At 35.5% G+C, this 21,159-nt stretch overlaps 1 protein-coding gene across 4 annotated transcripts in view; it reads left to right on the top strand.

The window, feature by feature from the left end:
• The window catches only part of PHF14 (PHD finger protein 14), a 160,898-nt gene that overhangs the window by 8,875 nt on the left and 130,864 nt on the right, over window positions 1-21,159 (top strand). For all 4 annotated transcript variants that reach the window (XM_032689433.1, XM_032689419.1, XM_032689424.1 and 1 more), the window contains exons 3-5: window positions 3,511-4,160; window positions 8,903-9,047; window positions 19,028-19,187. In XM_032689433.1, coding sequence (XP_032545324.1) covers window positions 3,511-4,160; window positions 8,903-9,047; window positions 19,028-19,187 — 955 coding nt within the window. The remainder of the gene's footprint in view (window positions 1-3,510; window positions 4,161-8,902; window positions 9,048-19,027; window positions 19,188-21,159) is intronic.

Raw genomic sequence — 21,159 nt, 5'->3', positions numbered from 1 at the left:
TCTTCCTCTGCTACCTCCCAAGAGACTCTGTCAACCAGGCCTCTCAACAGGGCAGCATCTGCTCTCCGAAAGTCCAAGGCAGCAGTTCTGCTGACTACCTTCCTTCCTTCTCTGAGAATTAAAAACTATCATTTAAGTTTTGCTCTGCCCAAGACAGCTTACAGCCATCATGTCAGTTCTTCTCTGTTCACAAACAACTGGTCCAGTGGGGAGCCTTCCCTACTAGGCTCCCTCATCAGCTGTGTCAGACAGTTATCTTCCACATGCTCCAGGAATATCTTAGACCATTTCCTCTCTGCTGTTTTCAGTAGACTTTTGGTAAGTTGAAGTCCCCTATGAGTATGAGAGCTAGTGATTGTGAGACTTCTCCCAGCTGCTTATAGACTGTTTTGCTTTTCTCTTCATCCTGGGTGGGTGGTCTTTAACAGACTCCACCTTGTTGGACTTCCCCCTGAGTCTTACCCTTAAACAACCCTATTGTCACCATCATTATACCCTAAACAATCAAAACACTTTCTAACATACAGTGCTTGTCCACCACCTCTCATTGCTTGCCTGCCCCTTCTAAAGAGTTTATAGCCATCCTTTACAGCACTCCAGTTGTCTGTCATCTCATGTCTACATGATGGCAACTATGTCATAGTTTTACTGCTGCACAACGGCTTCCAGCTCCTCCTGTTTCTTACCCATGCTGTGTACATTGGTGTAGATGCACTTCAGTTGGACTCTTGATCTCACCACCTTTTTCGGGGGACAAGCCCTAAGTCTTACATGACTGTTTTTAGTTGCTTCCATGTTTTCTAACACTTCAAAACCCTTGTATCTTTACTGCTACATGGATCTCCATTCCCTACCTCCATAGAGGCCACAGACCAAAGGACTGTGCTAGCACTCTGTCCCTCAAACATTGATTGGTGTGCTGCCCCCAGGTATGTCTCTAGTGAACCTGGTTTTATCCCTTTCCCCCTTCTGATCTAGTTTAAAGTCTTTCAATGAGCCCTGCTAACTACTCTGCAAAGATCCTTTATCCTTCTTTGAGACAGTTGTGCCGTGTCTGCTGCCAGCAGGCCTGGTGTCCTGTAAACCAACACATATCCAAACCCCAAAATTCTATTGACAACATCATGGTTCGTGTTGGAAGGGACCTTTAAAGATAATCTAGGCAACCCCCTGCCTCGTCAGGAACATCTTTCACTAGTCCAGGTTGTTTAAAGTCCCATCCCACATGACCTTGAATATTTCCAGTCAGGGGGCACTTACAGGTTCCCTGGGCAACCTGTTTCAGTGTCTCACCATGCTCATTGAAGTGTTCCTTGTGTCTCATCTAAACCCTTCCATCTTTCGGTTTAAAACTGGTTCCCCTTTTCCTATCACTACAGGCCTTCGTAAAAGTTTCTGTTTCTGTCTCCCTGGAGCCTTCTCTTCTCTAGACGGAACAACCCCAATTCTCTGAGCCTTTCTCCATGGAGTGTTGCAGCCTTCTCACCATTGGCCCTTCTCTGGATGCACTCACTCATACAAGGGAAGGCTGAGGGATCTGGGCCTGTTCAGCCTTGAGAAGAGAAAACTAAGAGGGGACTTCACCAATGTCTGTAAGTATTTGAAAGGGAGGGTGTCAAGAGAGTGGAGCCAGGCTCTTCTCGATGGTGCCAATGCAATAGGACAAGAGGCAACAGGCAGGAAGTTCCACATGAATATGAGGAAGAACTTCTTTGCTGTGCAGGTGACCAAGCATTGGAACAGATTGCCCAGAGAGGTTGTGGAGTCTCCTTCCATGGAGATATTCAAGAACTGTCTGGACACAATCCTGTCACATGCGCTCAAGGATGACGCTGCTTGAGCAGGGAGATTGGATCCGAGGACCCACTGTGGTGCCTTCCTGCCTTCCCCATCCTGTAATTCTGTGATTTTGTATCCAGACAAAGTTATTATAATTGAAAAATAATTTTTTAGACTTCATAGTATTTAATACTGTTTTTTTTATTTTTCGTGCATGTCTAATGAGAGTTGAACTATTTGAACTTCAGTTAGTTATGTTTTACTTTGATTACTACAGTTAGTAAGGCTGATAGGTGTAGGTAACTGACTGAATTACTCTCTTCTCAAAAGATTGTAAAATAACTTGGTTTTTTACTGGGTTTCTAAAGGTTAGAACATTTGTTGGAAACTTATAGTTTCTATTAGCTTGTGAGGGGATGGATAGCATCAATGTCCTGATCCATAATAGCACTGATGGATTATTTTTGTGTATAATTTTATAATCTCCTCACCAAACAGTTCCATATGCAGGTATATGCAGACGAAGACAAAACTGACCATTATATTGAAGTAACAACTGGCTAATCGTTGGCAATGTTCTGTGGGGTGGAAATAAATACCATGTGAAATGTGTAGCACACTGACCCCAATGTTTGTTGATTTGGATTTATATAGAGATGGATGTGCACAGAAATTCTCTGTGTAAGGTGATGTTGAGAGGTGGAGATTTTTGGCTGGTAGCTAAAGCAATTAAGAATTTTTTTTTAATTTGCAAGCATCAACATGTTTCATCTTTGCATCTGTATGACAGTGGATCAAAAACTTGGTAATGGCTTTGAGCAAACTGAAAACTGTAACCATTGCCTAATAGATCCCTGCATTGGATCAAGCAACTTTATATTTTCTTTTTTATTTTAAAACACATTTTCTGAGTTTTCCTTCAATAAAACTAGTACTCTGAATGAAAAACAGTAGGTGCCCATAAGATGAGAAATAGTAAAGGTGGATGATGTTTATAAAATTTAACATGTTCACTTCATTTTTCAATATTTTTTACGTGTACTTTATAGTAAAATACAAATCCTCTTCTGTTGCACAGTTGGCCTGTGTTAATTAATGGAAATAGTGAGTACACATAGAATGATACCATGAGTGGCATAAGGGTAGAATTTATGCATTGTTGTGCAGCTGCAACACTGAATGAGGCACAGCTTATATGGGATTAATAAGTGAAATAACACTGGAAATTAAAAGAGACCTCAAACCCAGAAAAACAAATATATTAAAAATGAAGGTATGGGATTATCCATACCGTTACTAGTACTTGTTACGTAAAATCTTCATTTTGTAATTTCTCTCTATTGGATAGCTGTTTTATTTTGAAGATGTAGAATATACCTACAGAAATTAAAAACTGGAATGCTGTTTCTTTAAGGTGTGACTTCACATGGAAATTACTCTGTGCTACTGCTTATTGTTGATATGAGCTGCGGTTCAAAGGAACATATAATGCTCATTTAATAAGTTCTACCATCTTTTTTTTTTGCATCTTAAAATGCATTCATGTTTAACAGATTCTCAACATACCACTTGAAATAGCAATATTTGGATACCAGCTGAAAAAAATAGGTGGAATACCTTATAAGGGAGGAACAGGCATCATTCTTTTGTTTAACAACTTGCTTCAACAGATTTTATTTTTGGGGGTACATTTGTGTCGGAACTTTTTTTAAATTTTCATATGCTCAACAGATTCTGAAGGAAGTGGTCATGGGAGTGAAGATGCATCAAAGGACAGTGGTGAAGGTTCCTGTACTGAATCAGAAGAAAATATCTTGGAGGAAGAACCAGCAGAAGAGAAAGTAGAAGAGCAACAGCCAAAAAGCTCCACTGAAGAAGAGGTACCAACAGCAGAGAAAGAGGTAATTAAAACTGAAAAGAAAGAGCAAGAAGATGAAGAAGAAAAGCCAAAAAAGAAGAAAGAGAAAGAGAAAGCAGCTGAACCTGATGCTGTAGCTGATGAGCAAACAAATGAACCAAAAAAATGGAATTTGCGCAGGAACCGACCTCTGCTGGATTTTGTATCAATGGAAGAACTAAATGATATGGATGACTATGATAGCGAAGATGACAATGACTGGCGGCCTACTGCTGAGAAAAAAAAAGGAAAAAATGCTCTGCGAAAAGAAGGGAGCGATGGAGATAATGAGGATGATGAAGATGATGGGAGTGGAAGTGATGAGGATGACAATGATGAGGAAGGTAATGAAGAAGATAATAGCAGCACGGCTAGTGATGGAGGATCCAAGAAGAAGAAGAGTAAAGTTCTTAACAGGAATAATGCAGATGATGAGGAATTGACAAATGATAGCCTGGCTCTTTCACAAAGCAAGAGTAATGAGGTAGTGCAACCAACTTTCTATAATATATCTCTTGACAAATGGAAACTACTCCCCAGTAGCTATTCTGTTAATTTGAAAAGTTAAACTGATTGGCTGGAGTTGTGTTTACAACACGATAATAAGTGAGTAAGTGAAGCAACAAAATTATGCTGAATAGGCACTGCGTATGAAATAACCTTGCTTGGACCATTTGGCTAGCATAATGCCACTAAAGTCAATAGAGACACTTCTCTTGGCTTTAGGGAGGTTGGATTAGTGCTAAAATAAAATAGGAGGTCCAGTATGCAAACCAACATGTATTAGCAAGACTTCTAGTTCTGTTTGAGTGTAAATGCTGCATATCTGTAATGTTCTAAAAGTTAAAGGCATCTGTGACATAATCATAAAATAGATAAAAGATATGTTATTCTTTATCCTAGCCCTTTTATGACAGACATCAAAGTCTGAACACTAAGTTCGCTAATAGAAGAATTTTAAGTAAAGAAATATGCACACTGGGTTTAAAATCAAATAGAATAAATATGATAATTTATGTTGGGTTTGCTTATAATAGTCACAAATGAACTAATTTCTTACCATACTAAAACACATTTGGGAACTATGATTATTATATAAAATATTTTCTGATTGCAGAATGTGAAAAATATATATAAGTGTTTAATAAAGCAACCTTTTTTTCCCTATGCACAATTAGTGTTGCTTTGAAGGTTGTGCCTGTGGAAAAATTAAGATATCAGGTTGTCAGTATGGCTGACTTCATGTCCTGCAGTAGCAAAATTTTTGAACAAAGTTAAAAGAATTGCTGTATTATTTTTCAGGATTCAATTGTCAGGAAAGAATTGTAATGTCAACATTACATTTGAGAAATAATAGGGATATGGCATTATTTAGAGTTCTGTTCCCTTAAAACTTTATTTACATGTGTAAAATGATGGGGAACTGCACAGTATTTGAAAGAATCAGCTGTGTCCATTTCAGATACTTTGATATGTATTGTATATATATGATAGTGAATGAGCTGTGCTATTTTAATTACTGGTAATAATTGGGATTGAAAAAAAAAGCATAATTCTTGTTAGGGGTTTTTTTTTATTAACTTTTTGTATGGGCATATTCTTTCATTGTTGAGCTCTGTGATTCTGGTATTGTTACCTGCATTCTCTTGGCTCAGGAGCTGAAAGTGCTCTGCTGATGATTAGAACTTGAAACAGAGATAGGCAGTTTTATTTCAGAGTTGTTTCCCATATCAGAATCGAGCTGTGAGTTATGTATTCTTAAGTATGACCGTAATTTCCATTGATTTGAAAAATTAGGCCTGTTTCAGAAGCCCAGAGCTGTCTCTGATGTATCTTCTGTGAAGCTTCTTAGTATTCATGGACATGAGGTTCTTTCTTGCCTTTAGATTTAGGACAGTGATTAGAAGATAAAATCAAAATTTGAACATTTGAAGTTCAAATTATACTTTTGTAACCGATATTTTATCTTTATTGCATGTAAAAGAAAGTACTGTACTGTTTATGAGTAGGACTTGAACAGGAAATCTTGCAACAGTGAGTATCTGTAGACTGAATTATAGACTTTAATTTTTAGATTTCTGTGATACTCAACTGTATTGTAACAGTATACTCTCCACTGCTACAATATTTTGAAATAGTAAAAAAAAAATTTTTTTTTAAATCTTGTCTAGCAGACAAATCTAGCAAAATCTGATTACACTTCATATTTCATTTCATTTCATATTCATTTCATATATGATTCTTATACGTATTCAGAAGCTGAATTCTTAGAAAACCAGATATCTGAACGCATAATTAATTTATGACAGAATGTTCAGGTAATTAACTCTAAACATGTCGTAGTCCATTTTCCCTTCTTACTTTCCTTTACTCACTTTTGGAGGGTGGATGTGGGGGAGGGTGTTGGGGACAGGTTGGTTCTTGTTTCTGTGTGATTTTTATTTTTTTACATTTTACGAAAATATGTTGAGGTCTGCATTGATACCAAAAATCCAGTACGAAGAACTGCTCAGAGACTTTGGATCTTTTGAGCAGCAAGGTATTTATTACAATGCTGGGAGCAAGTGTGGTTTGCACCACAGAAAGCTTGCTCGGAGGTATCTCACAAAATCAGGGTTTTTATACAATTTTCATATATGATTCTTATACATATTCATATGATCGCAATGTCTGTCTATACATTTAATGATAGGCAGAGTATAGGTGGAGCTCAGGTGGAGTTTAGGGCGGTGCTTTTCTTGGCCCCCAATTTCGGTGGGGGTTCTGGCCTTCAGCCCGGGTTTTGGGGTCTTCTTCTCCTCTTCATCGGTCTGACCTGTCTGCCTTTTCATTGTTCTCAGCCTGCGCACTGAAGCTTGGAGAAAGCCTTGCCTCCAGGCCTATTTCTCCTATTCAAATGTCTACCTTATCCTACCTTATCCTTATTTATTACCTCTAGGCCTATTGTATACTGCTTCTAGCATTCTTCTAAATTTTGGTCCAGTGGGCCGAACAGAACGAGTCTTGGTAGCTGAGGCAGAGTAGATGTTAGGGGGCCTATCTGAGTTAACTCTCTTAGGGCTGACTCTTGTTTCAGCGTATACAATATTTTAACGTGTGCTGTAATTAAACACAATGTGGTTTTCTAATGTATTATGCACAGAATAAAAACTTGGCTTTCTTTCCTGAGGTCAGGCATCATTAGTAGATAAATGGTGCTTTTCTGGTTTTATAGTTACTACCACTTTATAGGATTCTCCTATTCTCAGTGAAGTGGTCATTGTATTTTTAATTTTTTTTTTTCCCTTTAAAGTTAGGAGTCTGTGGGCATATAGTTTGAAATGCTGACTTTCTTCATTAACACCGCAGAAATGGGAATTACGTAGTGATTCATTACATAGTGAAATCATTTCTCTCACCTCAGTAGGGAGCAGGACTAGTTCAGGAGTTGGCAGCAGTTCCTCTCTCTATGTAGATGTTCCCTTGTTTTAGACAGGTAGGGTCTTTCAGGTGCTTATATGGACTAAAAGCAGGGGAGAGCAGCATACTTTCCAGATCACTCCTTCTCTGTGTCTGCATAGAAAAACAAGTTACTCAGCTGTTTTGTTTGACCTGTTGACTGTCTTCACGTAAGGTAAACCATAATGGATGGGGATCCTATCATTAGATCAAAAATTTGATGTCCTTTCATCATTGCTTGTTTGTTGGGGTTTTTTTGTCCGTGTTTGCATATGTTCTCACTGCCCAGACAGCTAGTTTTATTTCAGTGTCGTTTTTGCAATGCAATCCTGTTTATTCGATCTAAAGTAACAGTTTTGTTTTACGGCTTTTTTTTAATTACCAAACCTTGGGCTTCCATAATAGTAGAGATTGCAAATTTCCTTTTAAACTTCTCTTAGCAAAGCCAAATAACGGTTGAAGTCGAACGTACTCTCAGAATAAGTTATATCTGTGGAGTTGTGAGATACATCAGGGAAACCTGTGCTGTTGCACAATTAATCTGCCATTTGCCTATCTGTAATGTGAATGGCAAGCTAAACAAGGGTATTTTGAGTAATGGTGGGCCACAGTAATGTCCAAGTTCATTGCTTTCCTTGAAATGCTTTGTTCTAAAAGGAGGGTGTTTGAACTCTGTAGTGGAGAATCTTCTATTTTTCATGGTTAGCTGCCTTCCTGTAAGCAACATAGCTGCTTGAATGTTCTTTTCTACTTCTAGATGGTTTCTTAGGCATGGTATTGGTGCTGTATTTTATGTCCTTAATGGGAGGTTAGAATTAGAAAATGATGTTTGAGATGGCATCTTTCACTTTTCTTTTTTTTTGTGTGTTGATGCTGCAGAAGTTTTGGAATATTTTCACATCTTTGATATTTTGAATGGATACCAGTTAGGCTTGAACTCTCAGCCTCTGATTTGAAACTATTTATTGCTATTTCTTTGTACTGCACGGAGGCCATGAAACTGCAGAAGATACAGTGGCTGTATCTCACAATGAAAATAGTGAGAGTCCTAGAGAGTGTTTATTAAGAAAATTAAATTTACATACAGCTTTATTTGCTTTGTGAAGCACTTCTCTGTGTTTCCTTAGAAAAATTCTCCGTTAAAACCCACATTCTGTTTAAGATCTGTAGTTCATATTGCAGGTTGTCAGAACAGGGTAATGTGCTTGTTCTGCAAATCCTTACTCCTGTATATAGTCAGAACAACGTAAGTTGTTGTAGTTTTAATAAATCATGAAGTTTTGCATGGAGCCATATAAATTTGCATCACAACAAAATCATACTGAGTTGATAATTTGTTATATTATATGTAAGTGAAAACTTGGCAGGCTTGTATTTAAAATTTTAACAAAATGAAGCAACTTTTCTGAATATTGGAACATTTGAAGGTCACCTGTGGCCATTTTTTTTTTAATTTTGCTTTTAAATGGTTTCTTAGGTATTCCTTGTTGTAGAACATAAACGGTTTGCATACATGTTTCTGTCTGAGGAAGTAACTCTTCTCTGGCCTTTGAATCTTAGCAGATCTATAACTTTATAGGTTTATTGACATCCATCCCAGTTCTTGTATTCGTGGGTGAAGTGTTTGAATGTTTTGACAACAGAGAAACTTATAGCCTTGTGAAAATAATTTTCCATCTTTTTTTGATTCTTGTTCAAAAACTGGGCAAATAACGGATCTTCTCTTTGCTTTAAATAAAATTGAAGTTCCTGGTATAATCCATATGTGTCTTCATTTTTCAATATTAGGACTCATTGATCCTTGAGAAGTCTCAAAATTGGAGTTCCCAGAAAATGGACCATATTTTGATTTGTTGCGTTTGTCTTGGAGATAACAGTGAAGATGCTGATGAAATAATCCAGTGTGACAACTGTGGAATAACAGTGCATGAAGGTAATACAACCCTTCATTCTCATTGCAGGAGGAAAGCATATGCTTTGCCTTTAATAAAATTTGTACTTGGTTTCTTCAAAATAAATGAAACTTTTCAACTCTGGGGAGGTAATTTTTTGTAACACTACATTGATCATTTTTAGTGGTGTAACACCCATCTTCTACTTCAGCAAAGCAAATATAAACCCCTATGGGACAGAACATGGTCTGCAAATAGTGATACAGTGAATCAGTGTGCAGATGTTGGAGCTATACTGTACATTGTATTTTCAGGGCTTTAGGATATTCTGTTAATGTATTTTCATCTTAGCTATTTGAGTATATGAAATTGATTGCATAACTGGGATATAAGATCATAAGAATAGGAGGCTTTTTAAAAGGAAAGGTTATTTCATCTGTATTTTTACTGTACCAAAAAGACAGAGAGATGGGGAAGAGGAAAGGAATTGTCCGTGGCATTTCACTACTAGTGAAAACAGCTAGTCTTGAACTTTCTCATAATTTTCACTGACAATTTCAAACAATTTTGAAGTTAGAACATATTCAAGTAATTGTTTCGCTAATTCCTTCAAAATCTAGACTGTATGTGTGTAATGAATGTAGGAGATCTGGTTTTAATGAAACACTTCAGGAATAATTTAGGTGAATATATGGAATTTTAACAGCCTTGCATGGAAGATGAGGCTGTATTGTGTCTTGTTGCTCTTTCTCTTGAGGTTGGAAGATAGGGTAGATACTGACACAGAGAGGCACACCTATTTTGTTAAAAAACAAAACCTGTTTTTTTCTCCATTAATAAATTTGGGCTTTTTTCCTGATATCCTGTACCATTTTAGAACTTCACTTTTGTTTTCTAAGGTTTCCCAAGAAAATGAGGTAGGCTACTTCAATTCTTGAAATTAAAAGAAGGTAGGCTTTCATTTATGTGACCCCCTTAATTTAGAATTTTTTTGAGCTGTTTAGCATGCCTTTCCAGCTAGGAAGTGGTTTTATTACTCCCTTATTCCTCTTCGGTTTTCTCATACTCGACTGAAAATTGTTTCAAAATAGTATACTTTATGGCCTGGGATGTAGTTCGGTTCTTTGCTTGACATCAGTTTGAAAACTGAGGATGGAATTTCTTCCTCAGGTTCGGGTGCCTTATATTAAGTGTCCATGTGTACTCTTAACCCCTAAACCTGTTGTGGACTTTTGAAGAGCTAATCCTTGCTGTCAGTGGAGCTTAGAGAGCAGTTTAGTTGACCTAATTTATGATGAGCTGACTCACACTCCAGGTGCCTTTTGAGGGCATTAATCAGATCTTATTGCCTACCACAAGTGTTAGGCTCCTAAATTTAGGTTTCTTGATATGCTTGCAGAATTCCTTCCTCTGTGTCCATGATGCTTTTTGGAAAGTAATGTGCGGAATATATTTGATTTGAGATGCAGTAAGTGACTAAAAGTTAGTTTTATAGAATCTCAATAGTTACTACCTCCCCCCCCCCCCCCCGGCATAGTCTAATAATAGCTCACAAGGAAAAAAACCTGTAACTGTCTTTTGCTGATAGTTATAAATGCCTACTATTCAAGAGGAATACACTAGAATCCCCAAAAGATCACTTTCTCATTTTGTTTAGTTTACTAAACCTGTGTCCTTAGAAGAAGTAAGATTATAGCTGGCTTTCATGTACAGGAAAATAGTTCCATAGGTCAGAAGTCACTTGAATTTCAGTCGTTCAAAATGTCTTTAAAAGTAATTGCTGCTATTCTTCATTTTACTGTGTTACAAGCAAAGATTCCCTATAGTCCCAGGTATACAAAGAGTACAATATGTAGGTTTCTTTTGTTGTTATTGCAGTAAAATAAATTAGATTAATTGAGAAGATTTAGTTTGCTAGTTTGTTCTGATAAGTTCTACAGTCTGTACCAGCTAATTGACTATAGATGTTGGTTAATTTTTCACACTTATGGTTGATTGTTTAGCTCTTCGCAATTGATTTTAATAATAAATACTTAAAAGCATACTTAAAGCAGTTTTGATGTTCTGTTTGAATAGGTGAAGTCTTAGAGAAAAATAAGCAGTATCTGTAGGTGAAAGTAATTGATGGCTGTGAAAAAAATGTAAATTTCCCCAGCAACAATTTGAAACCGAACAATTTGAAGTTTTACTTGATGTTAAATGTGTATTTTTCATTGCTAGATATGTATATCAATTTGTAAATATATTAATATAGTTTCAAGTTGAAATAAACATTTATTTTGATGTATTGTTTCTATACTTTGATATTTTGTAATGATAAGTAAGAGCAGGTGCTATTTTAAATCAGAGCTTTTTTCACTAATTTGTTTAAGTAATTGCAGCAAGTAAAAATGTTATAAAAAATATGGGACATTTGAAGCTTTAGTTTGATATAGTGATCATCTATATCTACATCTATATATGTATCTATGTTCAATAACTTGGAGATTTCTACAGTACCCCCAGAGGTCATTGACTCACTCTATTACTTCTAAATGCATGAGTAATATATGAAGACGCAGCCAGTTATTAAGAAGTTGCAGTCAAAACCAAAATGCGATGCAGCAGTTGCTTTTTGCTCCTGTTGGCCTAAACATTCAGCTCGGGTGATTTCCACAAATAAATTAAAAATTAGTTAAAGAGATAATTACTGTCTAATCATATAAAGATTGCTTGCAACCTTGAGAATTATTTAAGTTAATAGAGGGAGGGTTTACTGTTAATATCATTGGCTTTAATCTGTACCTTGTAACTGTGTGCCCAGATCATGGGTGTAGACTGTATTATAAGAAGTCCTTTGTACTCTTAACATGCAGCTGCTTTGTAGTTTAAAAAATATGTTTCAATGATAAGTGAGTCTGTTTTGTAAACACATTGAAATTCAAGAATTTATTTTTATTTTTGCAGATTTGCTTTAGTAGATAGGTTGGGGTGAATGCAGACATCATGCTGTGTCCTGAAATTTGTTCTAATATTTCAGCTTTTATGTTTTTTATAAAATGCTCTTTCTAGCACACCATTGAAAGAAGAGGCTCCAATTTATGAATTGGGTAGAAATCAATGCAGTGATGTTTACCAGCAGTTGGGAAGAGTAATACACCCATTTCTTGCAAACTGATTTTGATTCTTAGCAGTTGTCTTTTCCCTAGAATGAAACCTAAGATGCCAGGTGTCCTGAAATGCTCAAACAAAGCTGCTAGAATACCACAGGGGTTTTCTTCATAGTTTTTGTATGCAATTTCAAGTAGTATTGTAAATGAGTATGTTTTCTTTACTTTTCTATAGCACGATAGGTAATTATTTGGAAGGAAATGCAGTCCTTTCACACCTTACTGATGTCCCACCGAGGGACTCAGGTAATGAGGATATTGGCGATTTGATTGTTCTTTCCCTGAAGACTTTTTTTTCTCCTTCCTTGTTGACTATTAACAGAAACTGTTCTGCTTCACAGGGAGGGCTCTTACACCCTTGAGTGGTGCCTTTGTGCTCTGCTGAAGTGGAAATTTCTGTCCACCACAGAACCTTTCAGGTGACTGGGAAAGGTTTTTCTATGACAACTGCCTCTGTTTTAATATGAAGTTATTTACTAGCCATGAAAATGCTGCCCCTGAGTCGAACCAACTTATTTAGGACACTAGGGCTCCCTCCCTTCACAGAGGTGCTCTTGCTCTATTTTTAGCTGTTGGTCAAAGTGTGGCCCCTTCACGTAAAGATGAACGTTCCACTTGCAGTCTCAAAGTGGCTGCATGCCAGCATAGTTGTTGACAAGAATCTGTTACCCTCCTTCAAGGAGGGGTAAGCTAATGCTGCCTTCCATTTTAAAAGTCAGGCAGGGTCTAGATCTCCATTCACTCTTACTCTGCTAAGTTTTAGCTCTTCTAGTACAAGACAGCTTATTGCTGTGCATACTGCTCAATTACCTCTGCACTTGTGAGTTTGGTACCAGCACCTTTTCCTTTTGAGTACGTGGTGCAGCGGCTGCCTGTTCAGTCATGACTTGTATTCTGTTGGATTGCTTGCTTCCATTAATGGAGTATTACATAAGGTCTTGATGGAAGAAGAGGGGTGATAATTCATCTGGGAGCAATTTTGTGATTGTGAGAAATTCAGTTTCCTTTCCAAAGAAACTATTTGCTGTGGAATGTTCATATTACCTATATGGCCTGCATCACTTGTCCAAAAGCTGCCTTTTGTCTGCAGACACGTGTCCAAAAATCTATTCTTTGTGGAGCAAATAAATAGTTCAAAATGTAACTGCCTTTAAAACTGATCAGTAGCATACATGTAATGCTAATTTAATTCCCACTCTCTGTTATGTCTGAACAGCCTGTAATTAATTCATAAGTGTGTCAATTAAAAATTAATTCTCATTTCACATATCAGTCTATCCCTGTCCTGTCCCCGCCCTGCCAAAAAAGAGAAAAAAAAGTCTTTTTTACGGAATTTATACAGCTGTTCTTCAGAGTTTTTACTTATGTGTGAAGATAATTGTCATTTCTTTTTATAAAAGTCTTCTTTAGGCACTAATCTGTCATTTTGGATAAATGGGTTTGTGGTGAGATCTTGTAATAGCAGGACACCCCCAACTGTGTTGTCAGGTTTTTTGACATATTGATTGCAGCGTGTCTGAAGAAAATGTCTGGCACGCGTCATAGCATGTGCCATAACTGTAGGTAGTACACTTGCCAGCTGTTGCCCTTGGGTTGGTTGCTGTGAATTAAATGAGAGAAGTTCTACATTATTTCAACTGTTTCTTTTCCATCCTCTGTCTTTGTTTCTTACTTTACTTTGATGTGTATGTCAGGGAATAAAATTTTTCTTGCTAAAAGCAATAGTGTAGTCACCACTACATGCTTTACAGTGCAGTAAAACATTTTGCATTTTAATTTTGCCCCTTACTGTGGTCTGCTGTTCAATATAAAAATTCACTTTTCAAAATCATGTACTTTAGTACTCTCTATTTACTAAAGAAAAATACTGTTCTGAATTTATGATGCATGGAATTATTAGTGTATTTATTTTAAAGTGTTGGTCCAGTTAAGGATGGAATGAAATGTTTTGAATACTCTGATCTCACAGATTTTTGTATGGTTTACCATAAATTTCATGTTTTCATGATTTTTACAATAAGATCGTGTTTCAGAGTATCTGTAGATTTAGTTAGTGTATGCAGATACCCTGTTTGGCAAAGATTACCCTCGCAGAGAAATGGAGGAAGAGCTGCAGCCAAGACAACAACTGGGTCTCTCTTCTTGTTTCTCTCAGTCATATAAATTTCAGAAGGATAGTTTTAATGGTAGCATTTTGAAGTGTTTGCAATTTCATTTCATTTTATTGACAGTCACATAAAAAAAAATAAGCTATTGACAGAGTACAAGGACTTTAAAATCAGGGAATAAAAAATATTGTTTTCTGTATATAGTGACATACATTCAATAGACAGCTTGGCTGTAATCATAGTATATAGATGCCATTAACAGAACAGTAAATGGTGTGAGAATTGTAACTTCTTGAGTTTCATGTGTATAAATTCATACTAAACCGGTCTTACCATTTAGGGTGAAAGGTGTTCAAGGAGGTGTCAGACATAGAGTTATGATACAGTAATCTAAGAGTATACGAACATGAGGATTTAATGAAGTTTAGTTGAAAAGGAACTCTTAGGGGTATTCTGTAGATCCAGACTTCAGAATTTCTGTGAACACTAGGGAAAGGCAGGAAGCATTTTAAGCAAAGTGGTTACAAGTTTTTTTATTTTCTTCAGCATATTTTCCCATCAAAGAGGTGGGAGGTTGAATTAATGCCAAATAGGTCAGAGGCGCAGTGATAATAATGCAAACTAAACATGGCCTTTACAAGTTGTGTATCCTTTCTTCTGTTGTCCTTTCAAGCTTTAAGGAGTCACACTGTCTGTACAATCGTGATGCTTTTAGAAAGACCCTAAAGATTACTTCCTGATGCTTTTGCTTGTAGTGAGCCCTTAGGTTGCCTTGTGTTCCAGCACCAGCAATTCCTGATAGTTCAGTGGGACTGAACAACTTCTTTTTGATCATCAGCACAGCTGTTTAATACTAGAATGTAATGATTTACCAAGCAACAGCTTTGTATCTACATCTCTGTGCATTTTGAAGAGTCATAAAAATAATGCTTTTTAAAGTTTTTGGTAATTGGACCAAAATAATTTTTTCAGCATAGCAAAAGAAGGCAGATAGTAAGTTGAACCTTTGTTGTATTCAGCATTTTTAAGGATCCTAAAATGATATATTTATAGAGGTATTTGTCTGTTATAGATGAAAGAATATTCCTGTGGTAAGAATATGAAAATACAGCTGTTTTTAAAACCTCAGAACTCTTCATCTCCATATTGTAACTTTTTTGACAGATTTGGAGAAAAATGCATTTAGATTTTATATCATGTGCCTTTTGTACTGCAGGTCTCATTTAACACATAAAAAGTCAGTTAAAACCGTGCAGTAGAAAACACCTTTTTTCCTCATTTTTAAAGGGGAAATAAGGGAAATATTAATCCTTTAGCATGGTTATTATAAAGGTACTTGAAATTGCCAGAAGCGCAGAGTTCATCTTTTTCATTAGCGTTAATTAATTTCATCTTCTTGCTTGAATGTATTTGATAATCTGTTTATCTACAATTCTAGATTTTGACAAGGTGTTCATAGCATTATATTATTTAAAAATGTGGTGTTAATCTGACCAAACTACTTTTTTTGCTGGCATTTTCTATTGCAATTTGTGATTACAAGAGAAGAAATAAAGTCAGAATATTGAGTGGGTTTTCATTATGGTTGCTAGTTAATACTCAGAAAATAGATTTCTTGAAAAACTATAAGATATTGAAGTTTTTTTTGTTTCCTGGTATGTTGGAACAATTTTGACCTGCTGCAGTTAGGCTGCAGAATTAGTAGACATGTAGTACAATAAATACTATAACGTTTATATATAGAAGTGATGCCACTTGCAGAAGAGACTGAGTTAGTTATTCTGGAATAACTAGCACATGTGATGACAGCACTGATTGTGGGAGAATAGATTAATGTGCTTGCTCTGTTTTTGACTGGGCAGAGACTTCAGAGTCTTCCACATCCCAGGTGAATGCTGTAATGATCTTAACTTTTTATTGTTTCAAATATACTTGGAATGAAATTCAAACTTTTAACAAAATGGATATATTTCTACAATAAGGTTTTGTTCTGAAACTGCTTTTGCCTTCCTATCTCAATTGAAGTGATATGAAGTGGGGTTTAGTTCCTTGTACATCTGAAAAACAAATATTACATGTGCTCCTGTACACACTTGGCATCTAAATCTTAAGCAATACTATGATTGTTCTAGATGTCATTGATGTCATCAAATTACATTGATGAAATTTGATCTCTCCTTTGTTTTCTGTTATCACTTAACAACGCAAAAGTAGCAAATGACTCTTTTTAACAAACATAAGAAAAATTCCGAGTTAAAATACTTGCATATGCTTAACAAGTGGTTTCTAATAAATTTTGAAACTTAACTGTTCATTGTAGTGAGTATTATTAGACCAAATTTAGGCTTCAGCTGTTGGGTCCCAAGACTTGAATAGAAAGTATTTAGGGAGCACTACCTAATTACCTATTTGAAAGTATTGTTCACAAAACTGAGTTTTGTTTCATTGTTTATATACATTAGTCCGAACTCCTCCTAGAAAGTAAACTCCAGACATGTATTTATCAGCAATGATTAAGGGTAATCTAGTCTGTTTTCTCCAGCTAAGGACCACCCCTTTTATTGGTTGTAACAGTATTGTGTTTAGCTTTTGCAATTAAGGAAGGAGTAAATGCCTCCTTGCCTGTCAGAGATCTTAAACTCTTTAAAGCTGTCACTAAGTTTTATATACAAATTGGGACAAAAAGATTGAGTTAAAATTATGGACAATTTCTTTTTTTTTACTTCGTACTGTAGAAAAGGATCTAGATTTGAATTATATAGAAATCACGTTTAATGTCAACACGTATGATAAGGATGGAAATAATTGCATTACATTTGTATAATTTTCTAGGAAAAAGGATAAAAAATAATCAGGTGTAGATGACTGATAAGTATAATAAGGCAGCTATTTCAGAATGAAGACAGTTTGGGGAAGTCATCATTCTGATTTTAGCAGACTGATGGCACTTAGGTTAGAAAAGCAAATCTAATTACGTTTGGTCGCTGAAGAAGCATCAGTGTTTGAAAGAAACTGATTTTATTTTGCCATGTGGATCAAGGACAGTATTACTTGTTCTGTAATATAAAGAAATTTTGAGTAGTGTTCGGAAGTCTGAATTCTGAAAAGGTTAATGATTCATCAGCTCTATGATGTCAATGGACTGTGTGTTTGTACATGAGTGTTATTGCTGAAAAGGAGATTTACTGGCATGTAATCAAGATTGTGTTATTAGAACTTAAAAAATTACTTTCTGGAAAGCTGCTTAAAGTGATATCACATTATAAAATAGAAGATGGAATTACCTCATGTGTGAGCTGTACAATCTTGTATATCTCTAAAGAAATTTGTCTGTGAATGCTCTTCTGCACATTACTTGTCCTTTCATTCTGGAATACTTTTTATAATGAAAAGAAACATTCTATCTTCTTATTTAATTCTTATTGATGAGCCTCATTCTTAGTGAAAGACTATATTTCTTAAATGATTCCTATAGTGTTGCTTATGTAGTTTCATTCACTCAGGTTTCTGTTTCTGTTGGAAGGGGAACTAGAGCGCTGTTGGCTATTTTGTTACAGCCAGCGGGTAATGAAGCACAGTAACAAATCATGTTGATATTTAATTGCAGAATTCAATAATTTAACTGCTCTGAAAGTACAAATGTTGATTTGATCACTATATTTGACAAATAGCTGAATTTAATCTTTTAGTAAAGTCACTACTGTGTTTTAAGTGTTGACAGTAAAATATTTTTTCTTTTATTGAATAGCAGCTAAATGTTCAAAGTGTGGGATATGCAGAAATATAGTTTTCTGGTGATTAGCTTTAAGATTTTCCATTTTGTCATTTGCAGTAGCTCTTAGTCTTGTGCAAAATTTAAATAACAAGCTTCTAAATCACTTTAAAAATACTGTTTCCCTAAATTTTTGGTAATTAAGCATGCATAAGCACCTTAACAATCATAAAGAATACAGAAGAGGAATGGAGAAACTGAATGATTGAATCTAGGCATATTTTAAAACCAGGTACAAATGACAGTGCTTTAAAAAAAAAATCCATTCTTTATCAATCACCAGTGTGATGTCTCAGAATTGTCAGTCTGTGCTCCACAAAGTATATGTCGGTTTTGAAGTTACAGGAAGCGTTTTTAAGCTCAGTCCTACAACTAAAAGTAGTCAAATAGTGGCTTTTATTTCATGTGTGTGTTCTCTTGTCTTTGATTTGAATGCTGAATGCAAGGTGGAAAAGTGGAGTGCATATTTGTTGACTGGATTCTACTGACATAATGAACCTCTAGAGAAAAAAGCAAACTAAGCACTCTCCCCTTCTCTCCAAAAAATGGTAATTTTCAGAGAGAAGAGCTTGTTGCATTTAACTTGAAATATATTTCTTTATTTGAAAAAAATGCATTGAGTTTTTCTCAGTCTTTGTTGGTTGCTTTAAGTCTTGTTTTTTTGCTTCTTAATAGAAAGTCTGGAAGAACACCAAGTGTTGCTAGAAGAATAAAGTAGAACAGTCTTTTTCTTCTTGTTTTTCATTTGTAATCTAAGACAGTCACATAAAATAGATTACTTCTTAGAATTAAAGTCTCTTTAAAATGTAAATTTGGCACTAACGATAATATTTTCAAAAATATTTTAAGTTTTCTTGGGTATCTCAGTATTTTTCTGAATATCATTCCCCTGAATCTATATGTGTGTGCATCCTCCTGAAGTCATAACTAGCAAGTATCCACTTGTACAATTGTCTTTTCTTATATTGCTCTTCCATCTATCCTGTATGTAGGTTGCTACGGTGTTGATGGAGAGAGTGACTCTATCATGAGTTCAGCTTCAGAAAATTCCACAGAGCCTTGGTTTTGTGATGCATGCAAATGTGGTGTCACACCTAGTTGTGAATTGTGTCCCAACCAGGATGGGATCTTCAAGGAGACTGATGCAGGCAGGTAAGACTGAATAGGTGATGTTTTGAATTTGATGTCATCTTACATTTAAAAGATTGTGTTTGTTCCTGTAGGAGACAGTTCCTATAGGAGACAGTTCCATAACTTAAACCTTGTACAGACTCTACTCAAGTCTATTGACTTTCAAGTGTGATATAAGTGGGAGAATTACATGCTTTTTTTTTAGGAGAGCAAAGGACTGGATCTGTAATGCCAGGCAATTATAAAAAGTAGCATAAAAAAATTATATTGAAATTATGCTTAAGATATTCAGACAGACCCAGTATATTATGATTGTTTTGAATTATAAAAATTATATTATTGATTTTTGAGAATATGCTTTGTTTATGATAATTTCCAATGAGAGGTGGGCGTTTTAGGATGGAATTCAGGTCTAATGTGAGAATAAGCAGATTAATTCTCATGTGGTGTCTTCCATTCCTGTCACATATTCCAATCCTGTCACATAAATTAAGGAGCAAATATTAATGGTAACTAATTCTCTCTAATAAAGGAGAGCACTAGATTATAGATGATGTCTGATTTATGAGTAATGTTACTGTTTTTTGCTGCATGGTTTTGTTTGCTTCTTTTTTTTTCTTTACAGACCGTGACAAGTAAGTTCTTTTCCCGTACGTTTTATGGTTGATTGCAGATGTGTGGTAATAAACAAAGCTTTCAGATACTGAGCTTGTCATAAGCTTTTAAAAACAAATGTTACAGAAGTGAGTCAGGATTTATAGTGAATAATTTTGATCCCATAGATGCAGTAGTGCTTCTTGTTTAATACTTACGGAGTTCAAATCCTTGTTTTCTGGTCTGTATTAGGTTCAAGAGTGTCTGTGCATCTCCCTTATAAAGCTTTTACACAATTAAGCAAATTATGCTTTTCCCAGTTGTTAATAGTAATAGTTTTAAAAGCAAAAAGGAAATGTTTTTAAAGACTAAAAGTCAGTTGTGGAACAGGAAATGTGAGACTTGATATCACCTGGCAAATTTTATTTTAACCTTTTTATTCCTGTGTTCTGAAAGCAATCGAAGCACTATATGTGTGATTTCCTATATAACCCTAGTAGAATCTAGAGTCAGCATTTTAAAAATTGCTTAAATTTCTTCTTTTGATTAACATGAAAGTATTTTCTTTTTGACATTGGTTGTCTATGCAGAAGCACCTGCCTGCCTTGGTGATTGTGGACGTTATCACATAATTTTTTATTGTTATTGTGTCTTTATCTGCTAGATAATGTGATACTGCTATCAGATGAATAGAGCCTATGTACGAGAAAAAAACAAATGCCAATTAGTAATTACTAATTCACATTACTAATATGTGAAAATTCCTATGCTCTCTATTATTTATTTACAAATTTGAATTCTCAAGGATAGGGGGACACTGTAGATGAAGGGTAGTGTCTTGGGGCAGTATCCATGATGTTTTCATTGTACTCAGTAAACTGCAACCCAGTTCAGTGCTTTTCTTGCAATATTCACAGGAAGAGACTACTGAATCAAGATTCCTTTAACTCACCATTGCTCTTCATCCCCTTACAACCTTTTTAAAATAAATTCTTCATATGCATCAGTGCTGGAAATTACGAAAACCAAACCTATTCAGTTTCTCTTCATAATCAAGTTGGAATAACTTCTCTCTTCCTACATGAAAGGTGAATCATTAGAATAATGAGGTGCTTAATTTCTCAGCAGAAGCCTTTTCACATTAACCTCACAGTATCACAAGTATAAATATGAATTTATGAAATTTTACTTCTCAAAATGCTATTATCCAAAAATATAAATTCTGTCCTTGTTTCGGTATGGAGTTTTTCTTCTTCCCTAATCAACATCTGTCATCATTGCTCCAAGCTAAATGGATGGTAGAGTAACAAGGAAGATTATTCTTCTTTGATTACCCAATTTGTCTTAATTACAAGCTTCTAAAACATGTGCAGCTAAATAAATGAGCAGGAAAATATTT

This window comes from Chiroxiphia lanceolata, chromosome 1, assembly GCF_009829145.1.
Source record: "Chiroxiphia lanceolata isolate bChiLan1 chromosome 1, bChiLan1.pri, whole genome shotgun sequence".
In the NCBI taxonomy this organism is placed as follows: Eukaryota; Metazoa; Chordata; class Aves; order Passeriformes; family Pipridae; genus Chiroxiphia; species Chiroxiphia lanceolata.
The sequence above is the reverse complement of the archived record's forward strand: the minus strand, read 5'-3'. Positions and strand labels throughout refer to the sequence as shown.